This window comes from Dipteris shenzhenensis, chromosome 3 (assembly GCF_047967505.1).
Source record: "Dipteris shenzhenensis isolate YYH24624 ecotype China chromosome 3, Dip_SZ_1.0, whole genome shotgun sequence".
Lineage (NCBI taxonomy): Eukaryota > Viridiplantae > Streptophyta > Polypodiopsida > Gleicheniales > Dipteridaceae > Dipteris > Dipteris shenzhenensis.
Genome location: NC_141598.1, coordinates 45049967 through 45076754, shown reverse-complemented (window position 1 = coordinate 45076754; position 26788 = coordinate 45049967). Strand labels below are relative to the sequence as shown.

Here is a 26788-nt window from a genome sequence, read left to right as displayed (position 1 = left end):
TGGTTCCAACACTTAGCGCCCCTTGCAGTATTTATTTAATTACTGGTTAGCTCAAATACAAAGGGACTCCCTTCAAGAGCTCACCTGCAGCTACAACCCAATACAATGCCAACCCGTGGCTCTACTAGTGACCAACTCCCAATGCTATTCTCTTGGTTCCTTTCAATAGTCATGCATAACGCAAGCAGAACAACCTGGCAGCATGCCAAGCAATGCTTCACATATATCCAAGCCATTACTGAGCCCAAGGCTAGCCACTGCTCCCCCAGGAAGAGAGCATCACAACCAATGCCCCAACCCTCTCCTGGGCCAACCGCACAAACTCAATAAGAATGGCAGTAGCATAAAGTAGAAAGAGAAGATGAGAATCCAGCCAACAGAAAAGACACTGTTTCAGCCCGAAACAGCTCCAAAAGTAGGTTGAATAGCAGACAGCAAAATCTGGTAGGAGGGAGCTGCCTATGAGTGACTTCTAGCACCAGAAAAGATCAAGAAAGAGAGGGTTCAGCAAGCTGAAACAGATCCACCATGATTGCAACCACCAGAATGGTGATTCTAGCCCACCAGCAACTCCAGTGTGCCTTGCACCAAGCAGGAGCACGAAGAGAGGCGTCCAAGAATATGGCTTCAGAATCAAGAAAGGAAGACTTTTGCCACGAAGAAAGTTGAGAAAAGCTCCAAAAGTGGCCCAGAATGGAGGCGTCCAAGTCCAAGAAGCATGCCAACAGCAGAAAGCAGCAAGGGGAGGAGAACTGTTGCGAAGAAAGCTCGAAAATCAACTTCAGCCAGCAAGAGGGAGGCTGCAAAAATCCGCCATCTTCACAATGAGGCTGCTCTGGTAGGGAAGAAGACTCAAAACAGCAAGGAAGGGAAAGGAAGGGCTCCAGGGGCTTCCAGGGGTGACACCTAGGTGCCACAAGGCAAGCACAGAGGCCACACACTGACACATGTACAAAATGAGGCGTGGGATTTTAATGCCCCTAGGGGAGTCAGATGCCCGTAATGCTTGGGAACCAATGACCCTGGTTTGTAGGATCTCTAGAGGGTCAATTTTTTAAGAATGACCCCATCGAACCAAACCAATGACCTTAGAATTGAAACCACTCTAATAGCACTAGGAGTTGCACTTATCGCACATGAAATCATAGGTACCTTTTGGGCATTAACTAAGACCCCTAGCCTGGTATCCTAGGCTAAATTCAGTGACAGTTAGTTTAGACACTCACCATCACCACCACGTCCCGTGACATACCCCCCTCTTGAAACAGCAAACTATCTTGTTTGCTGTCCCAAAATTACAGCAAATAGAAAAGGGTGTCACAATAGGCATAAACAGCCCATAATCAATAGTACACCATCACATGAAGTACCAAAAATACAATGTACATACAACAGGACTGCAGATCCATCTGTATGGCGGTGTATCAACCAACTGGAGTGTCATGATCACTCATCATAGAAGTCTCATGGCAAAAACACTGTCAGCATCAGTGCATCGGGTGAAACCGCAGTGTCACCAAGCGACCTCTAGATATCCTGTGAGCCTCTCTGCACTGTGGGTGCGGAGGTGCTACCCCCCCCATGAGCATCTCGTAATGCCCCAGACCTGTGCTCTGCTGAACCGGCATGAGTCACTACCATAGTAGGCTTGAGACCAAATGCCTCAAGGTAGAGCTGTAAAACCTGTGGTGAATCTACCGATTCACTCTCTTCCATCCAGATCGCATGGTTCGTAGGATAATTCTTGCACTTCACTCGATAGCATCTGGCAACTCTACCATTAACCTTCCGATCCTTATGTGTCACAATCTGCTCAGGAATCAAGACCTCATCTTGCTCATCAACTTCAGGTTGCTCTTCAACTGGCATATCCTGTGGCACTTCTCCATGAAAAGGCTTCAACAAGCTAACATGGAAAGCATTGTGGATGGTCCACTGCTCACGTAACTGAGGTGATGGACAAGGTGTATTGAAGCCAGAAGAGTACTTCCATGAGAACTCAGTGAGAGTTCATGGTCCGGGATTTCATTTCTCAAGATGGTTCTTTTGTTGCGGACCTTACCAAAGGAAGGACGGGTTGAACCTTTAGAGCATGACAGGTTGAACCTTTAGAGCATGGTGCCTGGAAGACTCCAGGTTGTTTACTCATTATGAGGGGGACAACCGGAAGATCATGGCGTCTAGATTACTCAAGTTCAAGCATGGGAACGTGATTGAAGGTGGTGATGCCATCAGGTGCTACCGTGGATGGACCTATGTAATAGGATGGTTTGCTTGTGCAGGACCAGACCTGGAGGAGCAGGAGCCACTACTTGAAAAGCCAAAAACCGGAATCGACACCAACTTGTGCCAGAGGGTTTCAGCATGGAAGTTGTTGGGGTAACGTCATCAACGTGTTGGCATTGGGCCGAGATGTGTCGGTGAGAGGGGGTGTTGTAAAGGGCACCTCCCCAGCTGTAAGCCCCCAAATGAGGAGAGCGTGGGGGAGGAAGACCTAGGGCAGCATATGCCCAGAAGAGGGAGAAGAGAGGACAATGGTACCTGGCTGACCTGCAACAGCGTAAGGCGGAGCAAAGGGCAGCACAACAGGGACCTAAGAGAAAAGGATATGAGCTCACGAGAGGTGTCAACAGATGTAATCAATACGGGATAGAGGCGCACACGTGTGGGCAGATCAAGGAGCCAGAAGAGGGCGCAGCAGAGGCGGGACAGACCAGCACATGGGTCGGCCAAGAGATTGGGCTGCTTGGAGGCAGCCAACCAGGCCTGATATAGGGCAGCCCTAGGGGCTGATCCCTTGCCTTGATGTGAGGGCCAGTGCCCTACTTCTGTGGGCCAAGGGCCCCTAGTTTTCAGCCCCAGAAGGGCCGCTTTTAAGGAGCTGCTGAGTCGGCTGTAGGGCAGACTGAGTCGGCCAGTTTATGGCAGACCAGTCAGTATTTTCAAGGGCCCCTTGATGGCCTATAAAAGCAGCCCATTGCAGGGCATTCACTCATCCAGCACACCAGCGAGTGTGGGAGCAGAAGGACCAGCAGAACTCATATCCTCAGGTCTACTTCCAGGGGGCAGAGGAGTGCCATAGAGGCTGCAGACTGAGCTCTACTAGGGCTGGGACTTGGCTGTCTCCTAGGGCAGCAAAAAGCTGAGATCTCTGAACGGAGAGTCTACATACGCTCAAGGTGGAGCACGCAGACTCAGGGTTTTAGAAGAGACTAGCAGATAGAGAAGGACCTTTGGTAAGATCAGAGGACTACACGTTGGTGGGATCCTGGATCTATCTCTTTTGTTGAGTCCATAGTTTTGGACGGAAATATATTGTTTTGGTGGATTCTATACCTGGCTTCCTGATCTGCACATATATGAAGCACATAAGTTTAAGAAGTTTGTGATTCCACTCCCCACACACACTATGTGAGCTCCTAGGCTATTCTTTCTGTCTTCAGTTGTGCGTACCCTCTATTGGTCGATTTCCAACTGATATCCCCTCGTGCAGAGGGTGGAATGTGACAAGAATATGTTTTTCTCTCTATATGCCCCCGTCCAGAGGGTGGAATGTAATGGAACAGAAATATGCATCTTTTGATAAAGTAATATAAAATTATACTTTTTTTGTTGCCCAAAAACAAAAGGGGAGGCAGGGTTCAGTGAGGGTGGGGGGTTGGGTTGGTGCGATTTGAAGGGGAGGTAGGGTATTGGTGTTGGTAAGATGTAATCGCTAGTTATAAGAATCCAGAACAAAGTACTACCTTGCATAGTCCATACTTCCAATCTTTCTAAGCATGCACACCGCCGATACATTGATATTCTTATGCTCTTAGTGTCTCTAGCTCTACCTACTCTCTTCATCGCATCTGCACCACTACAATGTGTCTCCATTGTTCAAGGTTGTGATCTCATGCTTGATGCACATCCATGTTCAACTTCTCATGCTCATCCACACTCATGTTCTCAATTTATGTGATGAGTTATGATTCATATCATATGTGACAAATCAGCTCTCAATTGTATTCATACTTGTAAGATGTATTGAGTGTTATACTTCTCCTCTTACACTTCTTAAATTTAAGAGTCTTTAGAGTCATGTACTCATGTACTCCATGTAATTCTTATAGCATGCCTCTTATCACTACAGGCCAAATCCTAGGGCCATCTATTGTGGGCCTTGTGCCCTATGAAAGGAGACCTTCTTGGGGCAGTTCACAGAGCAGGTATTTAAGGGCACCACAGTGTGCATACCTACTATCAATAGAAGAGCGCATAGACATGGAGCGAATTGCACAAAAAGAGCTCATCCTTGAGCAGCTACTTGACCTACTTAAAGGTACGTGGTGGATTGGAGTTCTACAGGGATAGGTGCATCAACAGTGTTGAAAATTAGATGGTCACCTTCCCGGTTGTGAGCCTCTATATGAGGACAGCATGGGGGAGGTGGATCAGAGTAGGATAGGGCTGCGACATGGGCAGCACATTGGCTGTCACATGGGCAGCAAACTTGCCCAGAACATACAATATAAGGGGCTGCCACATCAATAGTACATGGGCTGTCATGTGGGCAGCAAGCACACACAGAAAACACAAGGAATGTGGCTGCCACATGGGCAGCAAAATGGGCTGCGATGTGGGCTGCACATCCAAGAGATGAGGATGCTAGGAGCGATGGAAGGAAATTGGAATACAAGGAGACAAAAAGCTGAAGGAAGTGAAATGTATTTGCAAATGGATAATGAGAAAGTACAAAAGATGGCCAATATAAGGGCCCAAAGTCAACCAAAGTCAACTTAGTACTAAAATGTCTTAAGTGTACTAGTTGTCCCATTAGACCAGTGTCCTAGGACTAAATATCCTGACTAACCTACAAGGCCATACCAGGGCTAAGTGTCAACAAACCCCCTCCATGATATGGCTGAAGTATCCTGGATACATCTCAGATATACCTGGAAGCTATATCATGGTTGCACATATGATGAATATAGCAACTTATGATAGTTCAAGGAAGCAAAACCACGTGACAAATGGTAACAAGAGTGAAGCTTACTGAAAAGATTCAAACTTAGGTCATGGTAGAGCCTTCGTGAAGACATCTGCTAAGTTATTGTCCGTGGGAACGTAGGACAACTGTATATCTCCAGTTGACAATTGCTCTTGAACATAATGATAGTGCACCTCAATGTGCTTCGTATGTGCATGAAAGACAAGATTACGTGCAAGAGCCAAAGCACTCTAGCTGTCAGTATAGATCATGGTAGAGAATGCCTGGCTCACATCAAGATCTGCAAGTGCCTTGCAAGGCATGTCCCACTCTACAGTGGCTGTGAAGGCTGCCCTATACTCAGCTTCACAACTCAAAGTAGCAACTGTAGGCTGCTTCGTGCTGAATAATATATGCATAAAGAGCCAAGCATGAAACAATTGCCACTATGGGACACTCTCGTGTCGTAAGAACCTGCCCAATCACTGTCTGTGAATGCATGCAAAACCAGTGAAGACTAATCACCATAGAACACTTCAAGTAACAGAAGACCCGCTTCACTGCCAGACAATGCTGTGTGATGTGCTTGTGCATGTACCTGCTTACTATGAAATGGCATACTACAGATCAGGCAGGGTATGACATAAGTAAAATAAGGCAGCCCGCAGCGTGCTCCTATCTCCAAATGAAAAGGGCCAAGTATCCCTGATCTCAGTATTTGACAAAACAAGCTAGATCACTAAAGCCTTCAGGGAAGAAGCAATGGGACCATCATCTGATCTCAAAGTCAAGGCTGCACCTGAGAGAGAGGAAGATTCTCTAAAATAAGGCACAATTTTAGAAACACAAAAAAAGAAAAGAAAGAAAACCACTTAATAAGCAAAGCAATACTTATGATCTCAATCAGTTTGCAAGCATAAACTGCCCTGTGAGTTCATAGAGCTTGGGGACAGGAAAAACACCGCAAAGCAGACAATGCAACCTGATCTGTGAAGTGACTTGCCATGAAAGAGACGTTTGAGATGGAAACTGCTTTTACAGCAAGTAATTCACAAAGTCTATCAGGAGTCGCCACCAGAATCTCAGGTAAACTCGAGCTCAACCTGAAAAGAAAACAATTTAATCAATAGGAATGATAATTCTTTAAAGCTTGTGACTCAGTCAACACTTCATTCTACGTGGTAAGTGGACAGTGGACAACGGTTCTAATAGTGCATTTTGCATGCTAACAAGGAAAGAAAGCACACACCCTTCAACTTGATGCTGCAGAGAGGTCCCTGTGTGCAAACTAACTGAATGTATCCTTAAAGCTTGCTTTAAGTGTTTACAAATGTTTCTGACCTGAAAGGAATAAAAAAGCAGCTTAAGATCTCACCATTTGTTGTGCAGCTTGACACCAAACCTGACAGATTCACTGACACTATACCAAAGATTTTGAGAAGTGCTGGTAAAATATATACCTTTGTAAGACTAGAATAAGTCCAATCATACAAATTTAGAAAATTTGTTGTTCTAAAGATCAAAAATCTACAAAGAAAATAAAAGAGAAAAAAGAGAAAATGAAAGAGAAGAAAAAAGAGGTAAACAAAAACTTTTATGAAAAGCAAAAGGAAGACATACTTAGCAAGCAAAGCAACACTTATGTCGTCATATTATAGTTCACATTATAGTACAAAATTCCTTCCATTGGGATTGGAAATACCACCTTCACCTTGAACAGCACCCAGGGGTGCTTTCAAAACTTTGCAACATATCTGTCTCAAAATATTAATTCAAGGTTGCATGAGACGGAACTGTATCTCATATCTACCTATGTTCAAAACTAAAGGTTAAACAAGCAGCGCACACGTATCTGATTTCAAATATCAAATTACTTTCAGGAATGAAAAACGTATGTATGCAGAAAGACAGGGTCACCAATTTGCAACTATTTGATATCCAATGTGGCACGAGTGGGAACCCTTTCATGTTCAAAACAAGGTATGGCACACAAACACAGAAATGTGGATTGCTTTGAGATACTTGATTGAGATAGAGTCTGCAAATTTTTCAACAAAACTCACCTGCACAGTTTGCTCTTGGGACTCTAAGATAAAGAGCACAATTGGATTTTGGCAAATAGTATTTTGGACCCGTTTTGCAGAAATGTGCACTGCAGCAGCTAGCACGTAATCCGCTTGGCATGACAATGAGGTGGCTCTTCCAGTGGCAATTACATCCAAACCAGCTCCACATGCCTCCCAGAATTTCCAATCCCAAGCGCTACATATCATCCTCTTCTTTTTCTCAACCCTAGATCCTTTGTCATCAAAAGTTGTGCCTGTTGAATTGGCTAGGAGACCAACATTGAGAGCGGCACACAAAGATGATTCAAATGCATCACCTTCCTCGGCAACCCATACCTCACCTTTTTTCAAACACCTTTCAATATTTGGTCTCCACAGGACCTTTCCTGTCTTCAGCCCACGTGGATTCTCATCTAGTTGCACACTATCAAAATTTATTGGCCTGCCAACAGTAGCTTTGCTAGGTAATACTCCTATTTGTTTTCGTTTCAATCTCTGGCTTCCACTTTGTTCATTTGACTCTTGACCTCTAGACCCTGGAATGTGTCTCACAGAACCAGAAATGGTTTTCATATGCATTGACCTTTCAATAGGATTTTTGGACAACACATTTTTGTCATTACCACCTCTGTATAGTTTTTGCCTTTTTTCCTTATGACTGTGTATCCTGTCTATTTCACTTGTTGAGTTGACCTTATCTTTGGACCCCTCAAGAACATGTTCCTCCTCCTCTTTTTGCAGCTTGCTTGTTTTCCCCTTTCCTAACCTCCTTAGATAAAGGTCATTGAAAGGGTCATCAGGAGTAGGAAGAGTATAGCACATTCCCTGCAAAAAAACGTGTACAGGCATCTTAGACCTTACTGAAAACATAAAAAGCACCAACCTTTTGGTAAAAGCAACCAAAGAGCTATGTATTTTTGCTTTCAGTGTACCGTTGGAACCTCATCGAATTCAGCCAAAAACTAGTTATGATTTCTTGGAAATTCTCATTTTACCCTAACACGCCGATCCCTCAATACTTCATTCCAATATCCAGTATCTAGACTAATTGCTATTTGTGCATTATTGCAAAATAAAGTAAACAAGCTTTGAAGAGCAACAGCAGCAAGGGAAAAGCTACTTCAAAATAGGCAGTAGATTGAGAAACACTTTAGAATCTTCCACCCAGCACGAAGACTTTAAAACCAGCTCTTAAAGGCAGTAATGTTGGAGCTGGTTGGCAAACCTCACATGGGACAAGGGTCAAATCTGCATATACCTAGATGAATCCAGGAACATTCCCAAACTCATCCTCTAAAAACACAACATAGTGCAGTTTCAATTCATGATAGTCACTCACAAGGTTGAAAACCATGAACTCCATCATGCATAGCAGGGACTAGCTACTATGACATCCCCACTGACGTCATCAGCGCCCAACAGTGGGTGTAGACCATAGTATAACAATATGCTCTCACACATACAAATCCACACACCCACACATACTTGAGCATCCATTTATACAAAGTCTTCGTACTAAGTTTCTGTCGGCACTCCGGAGGTGAAGGGCAGACTCAGCCATGATGAAGGCTAGCACTAAAGGGTCAAATCTGCATGTTGGCGGACAATATTTCAGGGCTATCACAGCCACGATTCCTGCTCACTCTCAGAAGCTTGCATGGCACCATATTCTCCAGAGATATAACTGATGATTACCTTGATTCTCTGCTATGATCTCAGCTGCTGTTAATCTGAATCTCGTGCTCTACCATCCAAGGCTCAACTGTATGCATATAACTCAATGGCTTGTTGTGGTGGTGTGTGTGGAACTTGACAAGCTGTGTAGGACTCTTCGACTATCATTTTGTAAACATTCAGATCCTCCTACAAGCCCAATACAGATGCAGACGATCTCTATGGTCTTCTCTTACATTGCGTACAGTTTTTTGTATTAGCAAGCTTCTTATGATAATAAAGTTCTAGTAGTTTTTGTCTTTCATGATTTAGTCTTGGAATTAGGAATTGTCTCTGAAATTTAGTCTTTTACATGAAAGTCTAGGCTTGAGTAGGAATTTCACAAATAAGACAAGGGTGTGGGTATTTGTACAGAAAGCTCAAATTTGACCTATGTCTGTTGATGTTGTGTTAAAGCAGAGGACTTCTTAACCGAATCTTCTATGATGCTCAGCCAAAAGTGTTACTTGGCCTTTGCTTGGATGCATCAAAAAGTATCCTTTAACATCGTCGGTTGCTGTTGATAAGGGGGCACTACATTGGAATCCAATAGTTCGATCCATTCTAGATTGCATCCTTGCACTTGGCATCCAAGTGAGCGAAACAATGCAGCAGAAGAGGTCCCTCAACCTAGAGCGAAAGGGTTATGTAGCTTAGGAACTCACATAGTGGTATATATTGGAATCCAAAACTTCTTTCCTTAATGTGTACTTAGCATATGTGTGCAGCAACTAAATGGACAATCCACTAGAGAGATGTAGAACCAAAAAAACTTATATTCCCGTCCAAGATGGACACGTTACACAATCAATGTCTCTGATGGGCATCCACAGCCGGTGGCCATGCTAGACTGCCACGCAGGCAGCCAGCTCAGCACCAGCCCATGCAGGCAGCCACATCAGCAGCTGCCACGTAGGACTACCAGGCAGTCTGCCAGAAGGGACAGGGTGCAGGCACAGTCGCAGCAGAGGGGCCAGCTCAGCGGTGACACATCAGCAGCCAGTCGGCTGCCACGTGGCCTGGTCGGTGCCACATCAGCTCCAGTCGGTGGTGCAGCACCCTTGGCAAACTGAACATCGAAGTGTCTAGGGCTCTGATAAATCTCCAGACAAAAGCATGCAGCTTTGCTATCCTAATAAAGCCAGAAGATGACATGCTGCAATTTTTACCAAATTCCAAAGCCTGCATTGTTTGAGCTATAAAGTCCCATTGGATGGTGTCAAATGTCTTTGCAATATCTACCTGCAAGATAAGCACATCCTGCTCCGTGTACTTGGCATACTCAATCCCAACAAAAGCATTGGCAATATTATCAGTAATATGCCGTCTTGGAATAAAGCCATACTAAGCTGGATGCAGACCATCATGTAAGTATTCCTTAATCCGATCAACCACCATTTTGATGATGATCTTGTAAATCACTCACATCAAAGTAATGGGCCTCCAATCAGCTAAGGACTCACAAATGTGCTTCTTGGGAAGAAGTTTGACCAACTCTTTCTTCCAAGAATCTCGCAGATATTGATTGTGCCAAGTAGTATTAATCATTTGCAGCAATGGCAATTTCAAAAAATCCGAAAAGCCAATAAATTTTTTACCATGAGACCATCCCAACTAGAAGATTTCCATCTACACCAAAGACTCTGTGATTCCTAGCTTTCCAGAGAGTCCAGAGTGCCCTGTAGCGAACCCAAGTAAAGAACAAATCAAAGTCCTGTCGCTTAGATAGATTCCAAACAACCAGAAATGCTTGCCAAAAACAGCCCGAGAGAATCTCATTGTCAATCTGTGCCAAAGGATGCCCAAGAAATTATGTCTCAGAGCAATGCCAAAAGATACGAGATACAATCTCTTGATTCTGTGCGAGAGTCAACGCCCGCCGCTCGTAATCCGGCGGGTCGAAGTTCCGAATTGTAAAACGTATGTTCGTGTCCAATCCTTAAATGAAGTGCTTCATCTTGGCGCTCTCCGTCACGTCCAACTCCTGCGCCAGCGTGATGACCTTGTTACTGTATGTCAACACAGGCAAGCCATTTTGGGAGAAACGAGAGAACTCATCCTCCAGGTTAAGCATATATTGGGGTGAGAAACCGGGCTTTGAGGTCGGCCACAAACGTTGCCCAAACGAAATTCATCTTAAACGTTGTTAGGTCAGTATGCTTACTAGCCCAATGCTACCACCAGGTCACCGCCTCATCCGTAAGATGAGGGGCTATGAGGTGGGACTTTGTTACTGTATGTCAACACAGGCAAGCCATTTTGGGAGAAACGAGAGAACTCATCCTCCAAGTTAAGCATATATTGGGGTGAGAAACCGGGCTTTGAGGTCGGCCACAAACGTTGCCCAAACGAAATTCATCTTAAACGTTGTTAGGTCAGTATGCTTACTAGCCCAATGCTACCACCAGGTCACCGCCTCATCCGTAAGATGAGGGGCTATGAGGTGGGACTTTGTCTTGCTCATCTTGAATCCGCACTAACGCAAAATGAGCTACAAACTGATGAATAAATTGCAAAATTGCGGAATGGTCACACTTACCATCATACTTAACAAAATTGGGAGTGGACCGAGTGAGTGGTGTTACCTTTGTCGATGACGAAGCTGTGGCCGTGACCGCTGTTGCGCTCAAACTTGCTTGCATAGCGACTAACATCTGTTTGTGCTGGAGAAGCATCGCCTCTCGGTCTAGCTTTTGTTGCCTCTCTGCCTGGGCGAGTAGTTTTTTGAAATCTGTGGTTCCTCTCTCTTCCAGCGACTTTTCTGCTTCTTTTTCCTCCATACGTTGTTTTGTTCGGTCCAGCTGTCTTTTGCTTTCTTCTGGCTGGGATGAATGTTCTTCGAGTTGCTGTAGGAGGACCCAATTCTGCTATAGAAGGTTCGCCATCACTTCTTGAGCACTTGGCAGAAGAGTATCTTATTGGTAGTCTTTCTCCTCTTCAAAGAATCTAGTACCAGCAAACTAGGGAAGTGATCCATATCTGTGAGTGATGATGTTGGAAAGGTCACCTCCCCATCTGTAAGCCCCCATATGAGGAGAGCATGGGGGAGTGAACCAAGGATCTGAGAGATGCCTACATGGGCAGCATGATGGCTGCCATGAGGGCAGGGATCAGATGAAGAAGAGAGAGATCATGTACCTGGAGGCATCAAAGTGGCTGCGACAGATGTTGCCTTTGTGCAGGGGAGGTGGCAAGGGGCAGCATGGCTTGGATCTGCCCTGGCAAGAGGATTCTGATGAGCAGCAAGATGGCGGGGTATCCCGGGGTGCAGAAGCCTACTGGCGAGCTATTTGGAGAGGTTTGTGGGCAGGCACATGGCCTGCAACATGCTCTGGAAATGGCGCAATGAAGGCAGGTGTGCAGCAGCAGGGTCGGCCTGTGTAGACAGGCTGGTTGGGCTGGGTATAGCCAGCCAACCAGGCCTGGTTATGGGCTGGCGAATGGACAGGCCCCTGCATAAGCAAATGGGCATGGCCCTTCCCTTAAATAGGGCTGCGCTGGCTTGTCGGCTGGCCAACCAGGTCGACCAGCACACAGCCCTAGAGTGCCCACAGCCCTATAAATAGGGGCTTGTGGGGTCGGTTTTTTGGAGCAGACTGGTTGGCCACTAAGGGGCTGCCAGTTGGCTATGTCAAGGGGCCCTTGGGCCTATATAAGAGGGCCATTCAGCCCTCAGAATTTATCCATCAGATCAGCAAGAGTGAACAGCCAGGAGCAGCCAGCAAGCCTCTCCCTTGGGTCTGAACACTAGAGGTGAAGGTGAGCCAGAGGTGTGCTGCAGACTGAGTTCACAGGGCTTAACCTTAGGCTGTCTATCAGGGCAGCAAGAAGCTGAGATTTGGACGGAGAGTCTACATACGCTCGATGTGGAGCATGCGGGCTCAAGTCTAGAGATATCCGGCCGATAGTAGAAGTACGTGGTGGTAAGATCAAACGACCACGCTTTGGTGGGACTTTGGATCTATATCTCTTTTGTTGTGTCCATAGTTTTGGACGGAAATATATTGTTTTGGTAGCTTCTATATCTGGCTGGATTATTGTCTATTGATGAGCCTGCACATCTATTTGACGCACATAAGTTTGAGAAGTTTGTGATTCCACTCCCACACACACACTAGGTGAGCTCCTGGTCAGTCTTCCATTGTGCATACCCTCTGTTGGTTGATTTCTACCAGATAATCTCCTCTGTAATCTCCTGACATCCACTGAACCAGTCACTAATACTAGACAACCCTTGAGAGTGCCATCGTGCCAATATCGAAAGGAGTTGCTTGGCTAACTCCTTCCTCGTAGATGGGACTGCATGAATGAGAAGAGAGACTTATATAAGTCTTCAAAATTCCGAATAGTCTATGAGACTGAAAAAACCAAATATAATGAGCTAAGTGGATGAGCCACTAAGCGGGCATCTACTGTTGGAAATAGAGGATAGAATCACTCACACCTCACACTCCCGATCTTGGAGGATAGAATCACTCACACCTCACTCCCGATCAAACAACACTCAAAGGGACGGAGAGAGAGATAGCAAAACTCAGATATATTCCTCCACAATAGTGGGCAGACAAAAGCTCAAGAGATGAGCATATACAACAGCCAACAGATGCTGTCCAAGATGCTGAGCCTACTCCTCTCCCTGCGCGCTTGCCTGTGCAAGGCTTGTCTGTGCAGGTGATGAGAAAAGTGTGGGGGGGAGGGGGTTTATATAGGAGGGCAGCCAGCCCCTAGAACTGGCCGACTTTTCCAGTCGGTTCGGTCTGTAGAAACTGACCCCCAGAAGGGCCTAGATGGCTGCCTTTTGGTCAGTATTCTGGGCCAACCTATGGCCTATATAAGGCCCCATATGCAGGGCCTTTTGGGATGCTGCTGGTTGCTGCTGATGTGCTGTAGATGCCTCTACATAGACCTGGCGCAATCCTCCACGCAGGTTGCTGTACCCTTAGCTCTTTTTCCCTACAGCCTCCTGCCCCCTTGTCCCCTCCAATCGGGGGCTCACAGGTGGGGCAGTGACATTCCTAACACCCCCTCCTATGGAATTAAATTTCCATCACTTGACTATTAAGTCATTAGAGAGAGCATATGTCCTCGAAAGTCCCTACTATGGCATTGGCTTCATGAAAACAAGCAGACTTTAAACTTGCAGGCCATGCGTAACTAGGGCTGGCATCGCAAATCCCCTCACAGACTCTCCTCACAACTTGTTTCGAATCTTCCGCCGACTTGTAAGCATTCAACAACTCTTCTTTTCTCTCTTGGCTTTCCTCATCTTCACCATTTTTTTCAATACAGCTTCTAGCCACCGCCATATCTTGTACGAAAAATGTACCTCGTTAGCATAAGAATTACGTGATTAAAAGAAGCAAAAAAGAAAGCTAAGGATATTCACCTCTTCTGCTATGCTTTTTTTTAAATGTACTCTAGTTTTTTTTCTAATTTGATTTTTTAAAATCTTACTTTTTGTCTCTTTTAACAACATGAAGTCCTCTTTTTTTAATGTATTCTAGTTTTAATAACATGTCACGTCATTTTTTCTAATTTAATTTTTTAAAATTTTAGTTTTTGACTCAAAGTTTTATTTTATAAGAGCCTCTTTTTTTTAAATGCTTTATCCAAAATTATCTCACAAAACGAATTTGCACAGTGCATGAGTATGTGGTGACCCATGTCCTTATGTCACTAGGGGATGAAGAAATTTATTGGCTGAGAATGTAAAGTGAAGGAGGGTGAGAATTGCTCTATAAAAGAGACCTCTCTCCTCCCTCTCCAGCATTTGGTTCTTTCCTTTGTAGTTATGCCATCACTCGTATCTAGCTTTGCCTATCTTTTCCCTTCTCCCTAGAGCATTAGTCTCTCCACTCTCATCTTTTTGCAAAAGACAAAGATGGTGGATGAACCTCCACCGATTGCAGGGGCAATGATCGTGTTTGCAAGGCTTACTTGAAGGGCAAGCAACAGAGGGACAAATTCCCACAGGAGGGCTCATCACGGGCCAAGAAGTCGCTTGAGTTGATTCACGCCGACATCTGCGGTCCAATGTTGACAAATTTATTCGCAGGTTCATGTCATTCTCTTTTATTTGTGGATGATTTTAGTCGCATGACGTGAGTATTCTGCTTGGCCAAGAAGTCTCAGGCTTATGAGAAATTCAAAGACTGGAAGGTCAGGTAGAGAGCGGAAAGGTAATCAAAGCTTTCCGCACCGATAGAGGGAGAGTTCACTTCTACCGAGTTCAATGAATTTTGCAAGAAGCACGGGATCAAGAGACAGCTCACTACAGCTCGCACATCTCAGTAGAATGGAGTTGCTGAGAGGAAGCACAGGACCATCACAGTGACAGGGTTGACCATGTTGCAAGGGAGGAATCTCTCAAAAGCTTATTGGGGTGAAGCTGTGAACACTGCCGCTCACATCCTCAACAGAACCAAGACCAAGGCTGTTGATGACAAGACTCCATATGAAGCTTACTATGGTAAGAAGCCCACGATATCTCATTTACGGGCTTTCAGTTCTAATGCATTTGCTCATGTGCTAAAGTTGAGTGGACGAAACTTGATTCCCATAGCCGAAGATGTATCTTTGTGGATACAGTGAAGAATCCAAGGCCTATCGCCTTTTTGACCCGGAAAACAAGAAGATCCTTATCAGTAGGGATGTGATCTTTGAGGAGTCCGAGCCACAGCTTGCAGAAGAGGTTTCTGAACTTCTGGCATTATCCCCACCCAAGGTCACCATCCAAGAGGTAGAGACGACTGAAGACCCCGAGGAGGAGGAGGAGAAGGAGGAGGAGCATGCCATTCTAGAGCCAACTCCCAAGGCAACTCCATCAAAGGCAATTTCATCAGAGAAGAAGCTACCTCAATGGTATATGAAGACTTTAGCAGACTCACGGGTCACGAACATTCCCGAGAGCAGTTCTAGAGTGCGGCAATCCCAACGCAACACGAAGACTTCCTTCGTGAACTACGCTTTAGTGGCTCAGCTTGCAGAGCCCCGTTCCTTCCAAGAAGCGAAGCATATTTCAGAAAGGTAGGAAGCCATGCCGGTAGAGATGGATGTCATTTTGAAAAATGACACCTGCGATTTAGTGCCCAAACCAACCAAGCGGAAGGTCATTGGGACTAAATGGGCGTACAAGCTTAAGTTCAAGTCAGATGGGAGCTTGGACAAGTATAGAGCAAGATTGGTGGTAAAAGGCTATGCACAGTCAGAAGGACTTAACTTCGACGAGACCTTCGCCCCCAAAGCTAGGATGGTGACTATTCAAACAGTCATTGTCTTGTCTGCTCATCACAGTTGGCCTATTTTTTAGATGGACGTCAGGTCTGCATTTTTGAATGATACCTTGGAGGAGGAGGTATTTGTGGCACAGCCACCAGGATTTCAGATTCCAAGATCCCCATCAAAAGTCTGCAAACTGAAGAAGGCCTTATACGGGCTGAAACAGGCTCCCTGAGCTTGGTACCAGTGGATAGATGTTTTCTTTCAGAAGTTGGGCTTCAGCGGAGTCCATCAGAGGTAAACCTTTATCTCGACACACAGGGGGATTTGCGGCTGGTATTGATTCTATATGTGGATGACCTCATCATTACAGGGGATCATACGAAGAAGATTGCTCAGGTCAAGAGACTTCTCAAGAAGGAGTTCGAGATGACTGACTTAGGCATACTTCACTACTTTCTTGGGATTGAGGTGAAGCAGGGAAAGAGCTGTATCTTTTTTTGACACGAGAAATATTGCAGGGAACTGCTCAAACGTTTTCAGATGGAAAATTGCAAAGCAACAGTGACTCCCATTGAAACGGGTCTGAAGCTAAGTGTGTGTGACCCATCTCAGCCGGTTGATTCATCACTGTATCAACACCTGGTGGGGAGTTTGCTTTACCTCACCAATATCCGACCGGATATTTCCTACGCAGTTGGATTGCTCTGTCAGTTCTCCGCCACACTCAAGAAGGCCCATTGGGACGTAGGAATGAGGGTGCTAAGGTACTTGAAGGGTACCTATACCTACAACATCACTTATACAAGAGGCATTGAGTTGGGAGGTTTCTGCGATAGTGATTGGGTAGGTGATATTGATACCCGGAGATCGACCTTTGGATATTGTTTCTTACTCTCATCAGGAGCTGTGTCATGGCTAAGTAAGAAAACAACCTACTATTGCCCTTTCATCCACAGAGATGGGTACAACGGCATGCGAAGCATTGTGGCTCAGGGGGATCTCGGAGGACATGAATGTGGCCCAAGAAGATGCGATGGTGGTTATGTGCGATAACCAGAGTTGCATAGCGATCGCCAACAACCCTTTGGATATTGTTTCTTACTCTCATCAGGAGCTGTGTCATGGCTAAGTAAGAAAACAACCTACCGTCGCCCTTTCATCCACAGAGATGGAGTATAGGGCTGCTTGTACAGCGGCATGCGAAGCATTGTGGCTCAGGTGGATCTCGGAGGACATGAATGTGGCCCAAGAAGATGCGACGGTGGTTATGTGCGACAACCAAAGTTGCATAGCGATCGCCAACAACCCCGTGTTTCACGCATGGACAAAGCACATCGAGGTCCACTGCCACTTTGTTGGAGAACTCATCGATGAAGAAGTGATAGAGTTGATGTACTGCCCGACCAACGACGACATCTCATATGTTTTCACGAAGACGCTTCCCAGGGAACAGATGGAACACCTCATTCGACGTATGGGGATCGGCCCACAGTTGTGTCATTACAATTTGGATCTACCATGGTCCCCGTGCACCAACAGAGCGTTGAGCCGATATAGCCCATGCTCCTCCACTCCTTGAGTCACCACCTTTCCATTTGCCTGGATGTGACAGTGACTTTGCCGTGTCAAATAAGACTGACATATTGTGCTTGTCCATCTGACTAACTGACAAAAGGTTCTCGCACAAGGTCGGTACATACTATACACCGGAAATCAGCTCCTCGTTTTGAGATCCGCCTTCTTCTTGCGGCACTCTTTAGCAGAATGACCAAGCTTCTCACAGTAGAAGCACTTCATCTGGCTCTTTTTCTCTACATCCACGGTCATGATGTTGTTCTTGGAGTCTTTGAACTTACCCGTGCCGGGCTTGTCCCTTGCCACGAGAGCCTTATCGTTTCATTGAGTAAATAGCTTTTCTCAAGCCTCTTTCTGCAATAGTAAAGGGCCAAGCTAAGAGGCTTGGTCCTCTGTCTTGCAGTGGCCGTAGTTACGAAACTCTTGAAACCGCGAGGTAGATGACTTGAGTCTACCTTCTGACCAACTGTCGCAAGCTGGTCCCTTACCACCTTGACTTTTGTCAGATGGTCATGAACATTGTACAGTTGATGTTGAAGCATCAGAATACAAGACGTGTTGTCTATTTCATACAGATCCTTCAGAATAGCCCACACCTCTACACACGCTCGGCCATCTAGATGTGCAGAAGAACAGAGTCCGCCGTGGTCCCAATGATTAATGCTAGGAAGTGGACATCTCTGTCTTCCCAATTCTCAAGCTCTTCTCTATCTACTCGAATGAGAATCTCCCCTTGCTGTCCAGCATATCTTCCATCTTTGCCTCGACCCCCATTGTCAACTTCCACAACTTCTGAGCCACTAAATGGCTCCAGATTTTCACCTTCCAGATCAAGTAGTTGGACCCATCTAGCTTCCTTGACTCTCCGAAGTTCGGGATGGTGGATGAGAGAAATCTAGAGGAGGAGGAAGGAAGACAAGGGGCTGAAGAGGCAACAGTAGAAACCTTGTCCTCCATCCTTGCTGTAATAACGAACAGCAAACTGAAAACTGAATTTGCAATAGACAAATTGACCACGCAGCAAACCTGAGTGTCAATCGGAGTCGCCTACATGTTGGAAATAGAGGATAGAATCACTCACACCTGACACTCCTGATCTAGCTCATACAACACTCAAAGGGACAGAGAGAGAGAGAGAGCAAAACTCAGTATATTCCTCCACAATAGTGGGCAGACAAAAGCTCAGCGTATGCAACAGCCAACAGATGCTGTACAAGATGCTGAGCCTACTACTCTCCCTGCACGCTTGCCTGTGCACGGCTTGTCTGTGCAAGTGATGAGAAAAGTGTGTGTGGGGGGGGGGGGGGGGGGGGGGAGGGGGTTTATATAGGAGGGCAGCCAGCCCCTAGAACTGGCCAACTTTTCCAGTTCGTTCAGTCTGTAGAAACTGACCCCCAGAAGGGCCTAGATGGCCGCCTTCCAGTCAGTTTTCTGGGCCAACCTTTGGCCTATATAAGGCCCCATATTGTGAGAAACAAGGAGAGCAAGAGTGAGCTAGAGTGAGAGCTGAACGTAGGTCTACTCAATAGATGAAGTGAGTACAAAAGAGAGATGAGGCGTTTTGTCTAAGTGACAAAACCCTATCTTATCCACTAACCGTAGTTAGGGATTAGGCTGTGGTTAGGGGAAAAAACCTCTAGGAGGGAAAAGTGCCCGTAACCCACTTATTACATTACATTGGCCACTACCTAGAATATCAGAATAATTCTAGCACCCCCTGCAGTGCCAATGTGGTGTACAAGGTATTGATCAATCACCAAAAGGAGATAAGTTTAGGGCACTGCGAAATGCCTCAAACTTCTCACATGGAAGTGCTTTGGTGAAGATGTCTGCAACATTGTCATGTGTTGATGCATGTTGAACCTATCCAAGCGCTTCTGCACATACTTGGATTAAGACATAACGATGCCACACTTGTCTTGTATAAACTAGATGCCCAAATAAAAATCTAACATGCCCAAATCTGTCATGTCCAATTCAGCTTTCAACTCAGCTTTGAAATCTGCAATTATTTCCTCATTTGACCCTGTGAGCAGCATGTCATCTACATAAAGAATGATGACCAAAATATCCCCCCCATACTTCTTGATGTAGAGGGTGCTTTCCGTGGGACTCTTATGTAACCCCTTACTTGCAAGGAATGCATCAATTTTGGCATACCATGCACGTGGGGGTTGTTTCAGCCCATATAAAGCTTTGTTAAGCTTACAAATCTGAAGTGCATTGCCAGAAAGTTCAAATCCAAGAGGTTGTTTGACATACATCTCTTCCTGCAAGTCCCCATTAAGGAAAGCTGTTTTTATGTCCAACTGATGGACATTCCAAACAAAATTTGCAGCCATTGCAATAACTAACCGTATGGTGGTCATCCGGGATGTAGGAGCAAAAGTCTCCTCATAATCTATGCCCTTCTTTGCATAATAGCCTTTGGCAACCAGCCTTGCCTTATACCTATCAATGGACCCCTCTCGCTTCCTTTTCACCTTGAAAACCCACTTGGAACCAATGGCATGCTTACCTGGTGGAAAATCCACAACATCCCAAGTCTGATTTTTCTCAATGGACTGCTATTCATTGTGCATGGCATGCATCCAATGCACATTATCATTTGCTTCTTCAAAAGAGTCAGGTTCTTCTTCATCAAAAAGAGTACCTACATAAACTGTCTCAATTGAAAGAGCCCCCCCTGCGTGCCTTACTACACTACGAGTTCTGCCAGGCAACGGGGCATCAAGCCTACTCTCCCTGAGAGTCTATAGCAACCAATTCGGGACTATTTTGGCTGCGTGTATCTCTTGAATCTCTTGCCTGACAACTTCATCCACACCCTGTGGAGGTACAAAATCAACCTGTGGCTGAATCGGGGCATGTGGATCAGGAGGAGGTTACTGTAAATTCTGATTTTCAGCATGAACCTCAGCTGAGGAACCAAATGCTATAGGAAGCATCCCCTCAAAAACATCATCTGAAGAAGCTGGAATATTAAATTCAGCATGTGTATGTGCTGAATTCTCTAAAATGAAAATATAACATCTCTTCTAACAAAAATCTTGTGAGAAGCAGGATTGTAGAGACGATAGCCTTCGCTTTGTGCACTATACCCCACAAAAATGCATTTACGTGCCTTATCTGACAGCTTGTGTCGATAATCCACAGGCACGTGGACATATGCAACACAACCAAAAACTCTGAAGTGATCCACTGAAGGCTTTCTCCTATGCCATGCCTCACAGGGAGTGATTGTCTTCAAAGCCTTTGTGGGAGCCCAATTCAAAACATAGTTTGCACACAGGAGGCCTTCAAACCTGTGAGGCAACTTTTTACTGGTAAGTATGCATCTATCCATCTCCATAAGAGTTGCGATTCTTGCGCTCAGCTTTACCATTTTGCTGAGGTGTAAGCCTCACTGTAAGCTGCTGCGTGATGCCTTTCTCCTTCAAAAATGCCTCAAACTCATGAGACATATACTCCCCCCAATTCGCCTGCAAAAATTGCAAGCAAAACCACAAAGCCCCCAATTTCTCTGCAAAAATTGCAAGCAAAACCACAAAGCCTCAATTTATGGAGTGGATCTTGCAAACTGATTGCAATGTCTGCCAAAGCCAAATGTACTCCCAAAAACTAAGCCAAACAATGGCTATATGCACAAAAGCCAGACAAAAAACTCCTTGCAATGTCCACCTGCTAAGAAAACCTGCAAACAAGCACCAATAAGAGCTAGGGCCTGGGCATCTCTATCCTCCCATGCTTTGAGTTCATATTTGTCCACCGGCATGAGAATCCTACCCTTGTGATCTATAACACCCTCCGTCTTTGCATCCACTCCCGTCGTGAGCTTCCACATCTTCCGGGCTAAAAGATGACTCCGGATCTTTAACTTCCAGATGGCGAATTTTTCCCATCTAGCTTCCCAGAGTCTCCAAAGTTAGGGATGGTATAAGAGGAGACATGACTAGCGGAAGGAGTATGAATAGTAGTGGCAGAAGAGGCTTCTAACTTCGACATTTTTTATGTAAATTTCACAAAGCAAAGAATCTCCAAATAGAAGTGTGGTAGATGAATGGAACTCTACAAAGCTGGTTCGAATTAGAGTCGCTTTCCTTAAGAAGAACTCCTTCCTTCAATGTGAGCATCTACAGCTGAGAACCTGCTTTGATACCATCTTGGAAATGAGGGATAAAATCACTCTAACCTCGCAACCTTTGCGGAATAGGAACAGCTGTATCACTCACTCAATGATGCAGACCACGCACTAGAACCTCACTCAACAAATAGAGTATGGACATCATATACAAGAGAGAAAGAAAGAAAGAAAGTTTATTGAAGTCTTTGGAAGACCAATGGGTCTATGAGACTGTGAAAAACCTGATACAATGAGCTGTGGTAGTGGAGCTACTAAACGAGCATCCACACCAATGCAGAATGCAAAAAATGCAAAATGGCAATACTAAGCCCTAAGTACAACATAGTCATGTCGATAGTCAACTATATATCAATCTCAGCATCATCATCATCATCATCAACATCATCATCATCATCAGCAGCAACAACAGCACGACATCAAGATGGATCAGGCAATGGAGGCATGGATCAGCAATAGAGCATTGTCGGCCCCTCACGAGTGCAGTCCTAGTATGTCTCCTGGTCATAGCTATGCGTCTAACCAGGGCCACTGTGACCCTCGTCGGTCAGGCTCCAATCCTAAACAAGGAGGGGATGTCCCCAAGTATGATCTGTGTGTCAACCCTCTGTCTGAGCTGTCGAGTCACAGGCTCCGGGTCACGGTCATGTCGAGGTCTCATCTCATGGAGATCTATGTGATCTGGCTAAAAGAACTCCATGATAGAGCTCCGAGAGGTATCAGTCGAGGAAGAAGTCTGCTCCTGTCTCCGTGCTCGGACTATCCTCTCGCAATGTCTAACCACCTCATGAATGAAACCAGCCAAACACCACTGGTCTGGGTAGGAGAGGAAACCGGCTAAAACCCCATAACTATTTATGAAGAGGCAGTAGAAACACCCTCAGATCTCATAGTAAACAGGACACCTGAAGATGAAATGCTCCTCTGTCTCAACCTCCTGCATGTCACACAATGTGCATATGCACCTCTCCCTGGGTAACCACTCTGCACTGCCACTCTCGATACAAAGTCTGTGTAAAGAGACCCAAAACTGCCCAAGAGAGATCCTCTCTTCCAGTAAAGTTGGGCTTCTACAGAGATCACTTCTTACATATCACAGTGGAGGGTTTTATTGATCCACCAAGATACATACAAATTCACCTACCCTACTCGCTTCACTCGGGCCCAACCAAGTCCAAAACGTGTGTAGCTGTAGTAGATACTCACGGATAACCTAGTTGACCTTGTGTGATAGGAGGGGAGAGAACGGAGCATCCATGCTGTACTGGCATGGAGGTAGTCTATCTATGTGGAGCCCTAGTCCCTCAAGTCATCTCTCTGTACGTGCACACCAACACCTCTAGTCTCCCCCTGCTGCAAGTGCCATAGAAGACGACAATGCTAGCCATGGTATCTTGCTACACCCAGAGGTGTAATCCCCATACTCCCTAACTCGGTACAGATACGTGATGACCTAAAATGCAGCATCTAGCTGTAATGGGGGTGACCCAAACTCCACCCAAATGATCTGGTGAGGAACGGATGGCTTACCACGGATCATCCGTGATAACATGAGAACCTGTAGCCACTCCACCCTGACCCACTCTGTATCCAATAAGTCTGGCCTCCAGCATGGACTGCCATACATCCCTGCTGGACGGACCAAGGAGTCAAAAAGCAACCCTTTGGTCCATGGATCCTGAAAGTGAGAGCAGAAGCGCTACCTCTCTTGAAGCATATCCTTTGCTCAGACGTGCATGCATCGCGGGTCTCATAGTGAAGATGGGTCCGAAAAAGACGACCGCAAGATAAGTGTATGATGAAACTACCTCAACAGCGGACCCATCAAATGCGAACTGCTCTTGGCGCATGACGGCTCGAGACGTATTGAAGATCATAACCTTGGTTTTACCCAAGTTGACCTTCAAATCATGAGACTCACAAAAGGATTGTAGTGCGTCAAGGTGTCTCTGGAGCCCCTCTGCTGAGGAAGACAAGAGAGCCATGTCATCTGCGTAAAGTAATATCTGGATCAGCGTGCCCGCAAGAGATCAACCTACCCCCGGTGTCTGCATCACTGTCTCAAGCTCGTCAATGTGGAGGCCAAACATATGATAATGGACACCCTTGTTTGACCCCGATAGTGCTCATGATCTCGTCTGTCCATCCAAATCCTGTCCGAACTCTACCTGAAACTCGATCATAAAGTGCCATGATAGCCCAAATGATCTCCTGGTCGTAACCCAAACCCTGTAGGCGTCATGAGGCGGGCTCTCAGAACCGTGTCAAATGCCTTACGAAAATCCACAAAGCAACAAAAAACCCTCTGCTTCCGTGCCCTCGCCTCCTCAATGATACATCTAAGTGTGAGAATGTGGTCCATGGTCCCATGATCCCGCCTGGAATCGACCTCTCCTGCTGCTCTAAGTCCTCGACACTCCGCAAATCTGCTGACCTCAGAATCAAGTATACTGATGCATAAATCTTGGGAATGACATGTCCAATCATAATGGTCATGTAGTTTTCCGGGCTCATGGGATCCCCTGCCTTGTGAATGAGTGAGATAGTGTTAATGGTCCAGGTGCGTGAAAACCCCAAGCAAACAGCTTCATTGAATAGCTTCAGATGTATTCCTCACCAGATATTAGCTCAAGGTGAGCACAAGATATCCACCAAGGGGCTGGCCACGTTCTGGAACTCTCCTGGAAGACTACTCTTGATCCGCGCTGCCTCTTGAGGTCTTCAATGGTTGCTGTGGCTGATGCTAACATGAGGAGGGAAAGGGCCCCTTATATAGTGAGTGGGCTGGAGGCCCCCTATATTAGCCGACTTTCTAGGTCGATTGGCAGGCTACTAGACGACTTGCCAGTCAGCCTTGTTTATGCCCCAACCAGACCCCCCTAGGCCCTATATAAAGGGCTGCCAGGGGGGTCCACTAGGGATTGCTGCGCCTACCCTTTATGGCCCTCTTCCAGCCTCCAATGCTGCTGGTATGCAGCCCAAAACTCTCCCCTCCCCCTCACAATCATACGCCCCTTTGTCCCCACAAATCGGGGGCTCACAAATGGGTGCATTGCTCTCTAACAATTACTTAGGTTTTTATATAAAGTGAAAAGATAAGCCAAATGAAGGAGAGTTGTTGACTAGGAAAAAAACTTTCCTAGGACGTAAATGTCTGAAGGGTAAAAATGTTACTTCCCTACTAACCAAGTTAGCTAGTGACTCACGTATGGGGTTACAGAAGACACAAGTAAATAGAGTTGGTGAGTTAGCATGGTACATATCTAAAAGAAGGTCTAGAAGGGAATGGAGCCCACATGCGATATTTATCCATAGCATGAGGCGATATATTGACATGGGGGCTTAAGGTTGAGACACACTAATCAGTATTTGGACAATAGATCTTGATAGTGGCATGGGATTCAAATTAAGTGTAGGAATAGCTGAATGATGTAGATAAACATATAAGAGAGGCAATGAAGGAGATGTATGAAGAATAAAGTAGAATCTATCGCAGAATCAAACTTCAAAGGAGGGAACATCAACTTCTCATTAAGAGAAGAAGGTTCATCAAATAAATCAACATCAAAACCCCAATCCAGATGGGTTAAAAACTAGTGGCCGAAGCAAAGGACTTGGTCGATAACAAAAGTAAAGCATTAGTCATCGGGGAGAAGGGGTATTTTAGAGTCATAGTAAAAGTGTGTTACATGGAAGTGTATGTGTGCTTCTATTTGATGAGCGCAAATGCTCTAACAAAGAATCCAAAAAATCATGTAAAGGCAAAGCACATAAATATTTCCATATCATTTCATTCCACATCAAAGTGAAGAGGAGAATTTTCTATCTATCCTCTGTAAAGATCATACCTATTTACCAAGGCATTGCCATAGCAAAAATTGTGATAAGGTCCAAGAACTCCTATGTATTATAGAGACTAAATCTTCAGCCAAAGGGGAAGCGTTAGTGGGTAAAGAGGATACGTGGATGAGGGGATTTCGACTGTATCTCCCTCATGTCTCTTCTTCAACAAATTGCCACTAGACATTACAATTATTATACTGTAAGCTGGAATTATGGCGAGACTCCGATTAGGTTAGATGGTCCTAAAAGATGGATTCAATGGCCTGAAATGCATTTTGCAGGTTATTGGAGCCCAAAGTGAATGAGGTCCATAGTTTACAAACCTATCTCATTGCATTCATTCAGCTTCATGCTACAAACCTATTTCATTGCTTTCATTCAGTTTCATGTTACATGATTATGAAACTTTACATTTATCCATGTTGGTATTAGGTATAGCAAGGGATAAAACACTTGTTAAAACAAAAGAGGCGTCAACCCTGCCTGTTTGAAATGCAAAAACTAACTCGGGGTGGAAGTCGATTTATCAAACATCAGACGGAGCAATGTGGTTGGTGGTAGCAAAGAAATGGCAGTAAGGTCAACGTCAAACCGGAGAGAAACGAATATGTCCTCGAGGACATCCAACAATGAAGAAGCAGTGTTCGGATTACCTCGCAAACGCGACGGCGGCCAGCTTTGCGCCTACGCTTGGCAGCTTGGACCCCATGGGTAAAATCGACCGTGTTCTTGAGGCGCTTGCGGATGGCTTTGTTGCGCTTTCTGGCGAGGTATTCGTCTCCCTTACCCATCCGTCAGCAGCTTCAACTGACCTGGGTTGTACTGATAGTACTGTCTAATTACGTCGTTGGAAAAGGTAGTTTCCACGATCCACACATTCGTGTGTGTGTGTGTGTGTGTGTGTGTTGTCTTAAAAGTGTGGGGGCTGTGTGTGTGTGTGTGTGTGTGTTTCCACCATTTGAGAGCGTTCCCTCAAGCGTCTTTTTGGCCTCCCATCGGTAGGGCTTAGTGAAGGTTGTGGTTTTGAATAAAATCATTGTTATTATTTATGCTCGGTTGGTGCACTTGTTGGGTGGATTCATTGTTCTTTTGGGTGTTCAAAATTCCCAGTGACTACTCCCAACTTATGGCAGAGAGTATTGATGATTTGGGGTCCCTTGTATGACTTTTGGGCCATTCACATTTACTCCTCTTGCACACTCTTAATCTCCTTCTTCCTTTCACCCTAGGGCCTCCAATTGTATGCTCTCCCTTGCCATT

At 45.5% G+C, this 26788-nt stretch overlaps 1 protein-coding gene across 2 annotated transcripts in view; it reads right to left on the bottom strand.

Annotated features, from left to right (window-relative positions):
• Window positions 1-26428, bottom strand: part of LOC147903872 (P-loop containing nucleoside triphosphate hydrolases superfamily protein) — a 77412-nt gene extending 50984 nt beyond the window's left edge. For both annotated transcript variants that reach the window (XM_087372607.1, XM_087372608.1), the window contains exons 1-4: window positions 26182-26428; window positions 7033-7860; window positions 6219-6310; window positions 5973-6072 (exon numbers count right to left, since the gene is read on the bottom strand). In XM_087372607.1, coding sequence (XP_087228733.1) covers window positions 5973-6072; window positions 6219-6310; window positions 7033-7860; window positions 26182-26319 — 1158 coding nt within the window. In that variant the 5' untranslated portion in view covers window positions 26320-26428. The remainder of the gene's footprint in view (window positions 1-5972; window positions 6073-6218; window positions 6311-7032; window positions 7861-26181) is intronic.
• Window positions 26429-26788: the final 360 nt, after the last annotated feature.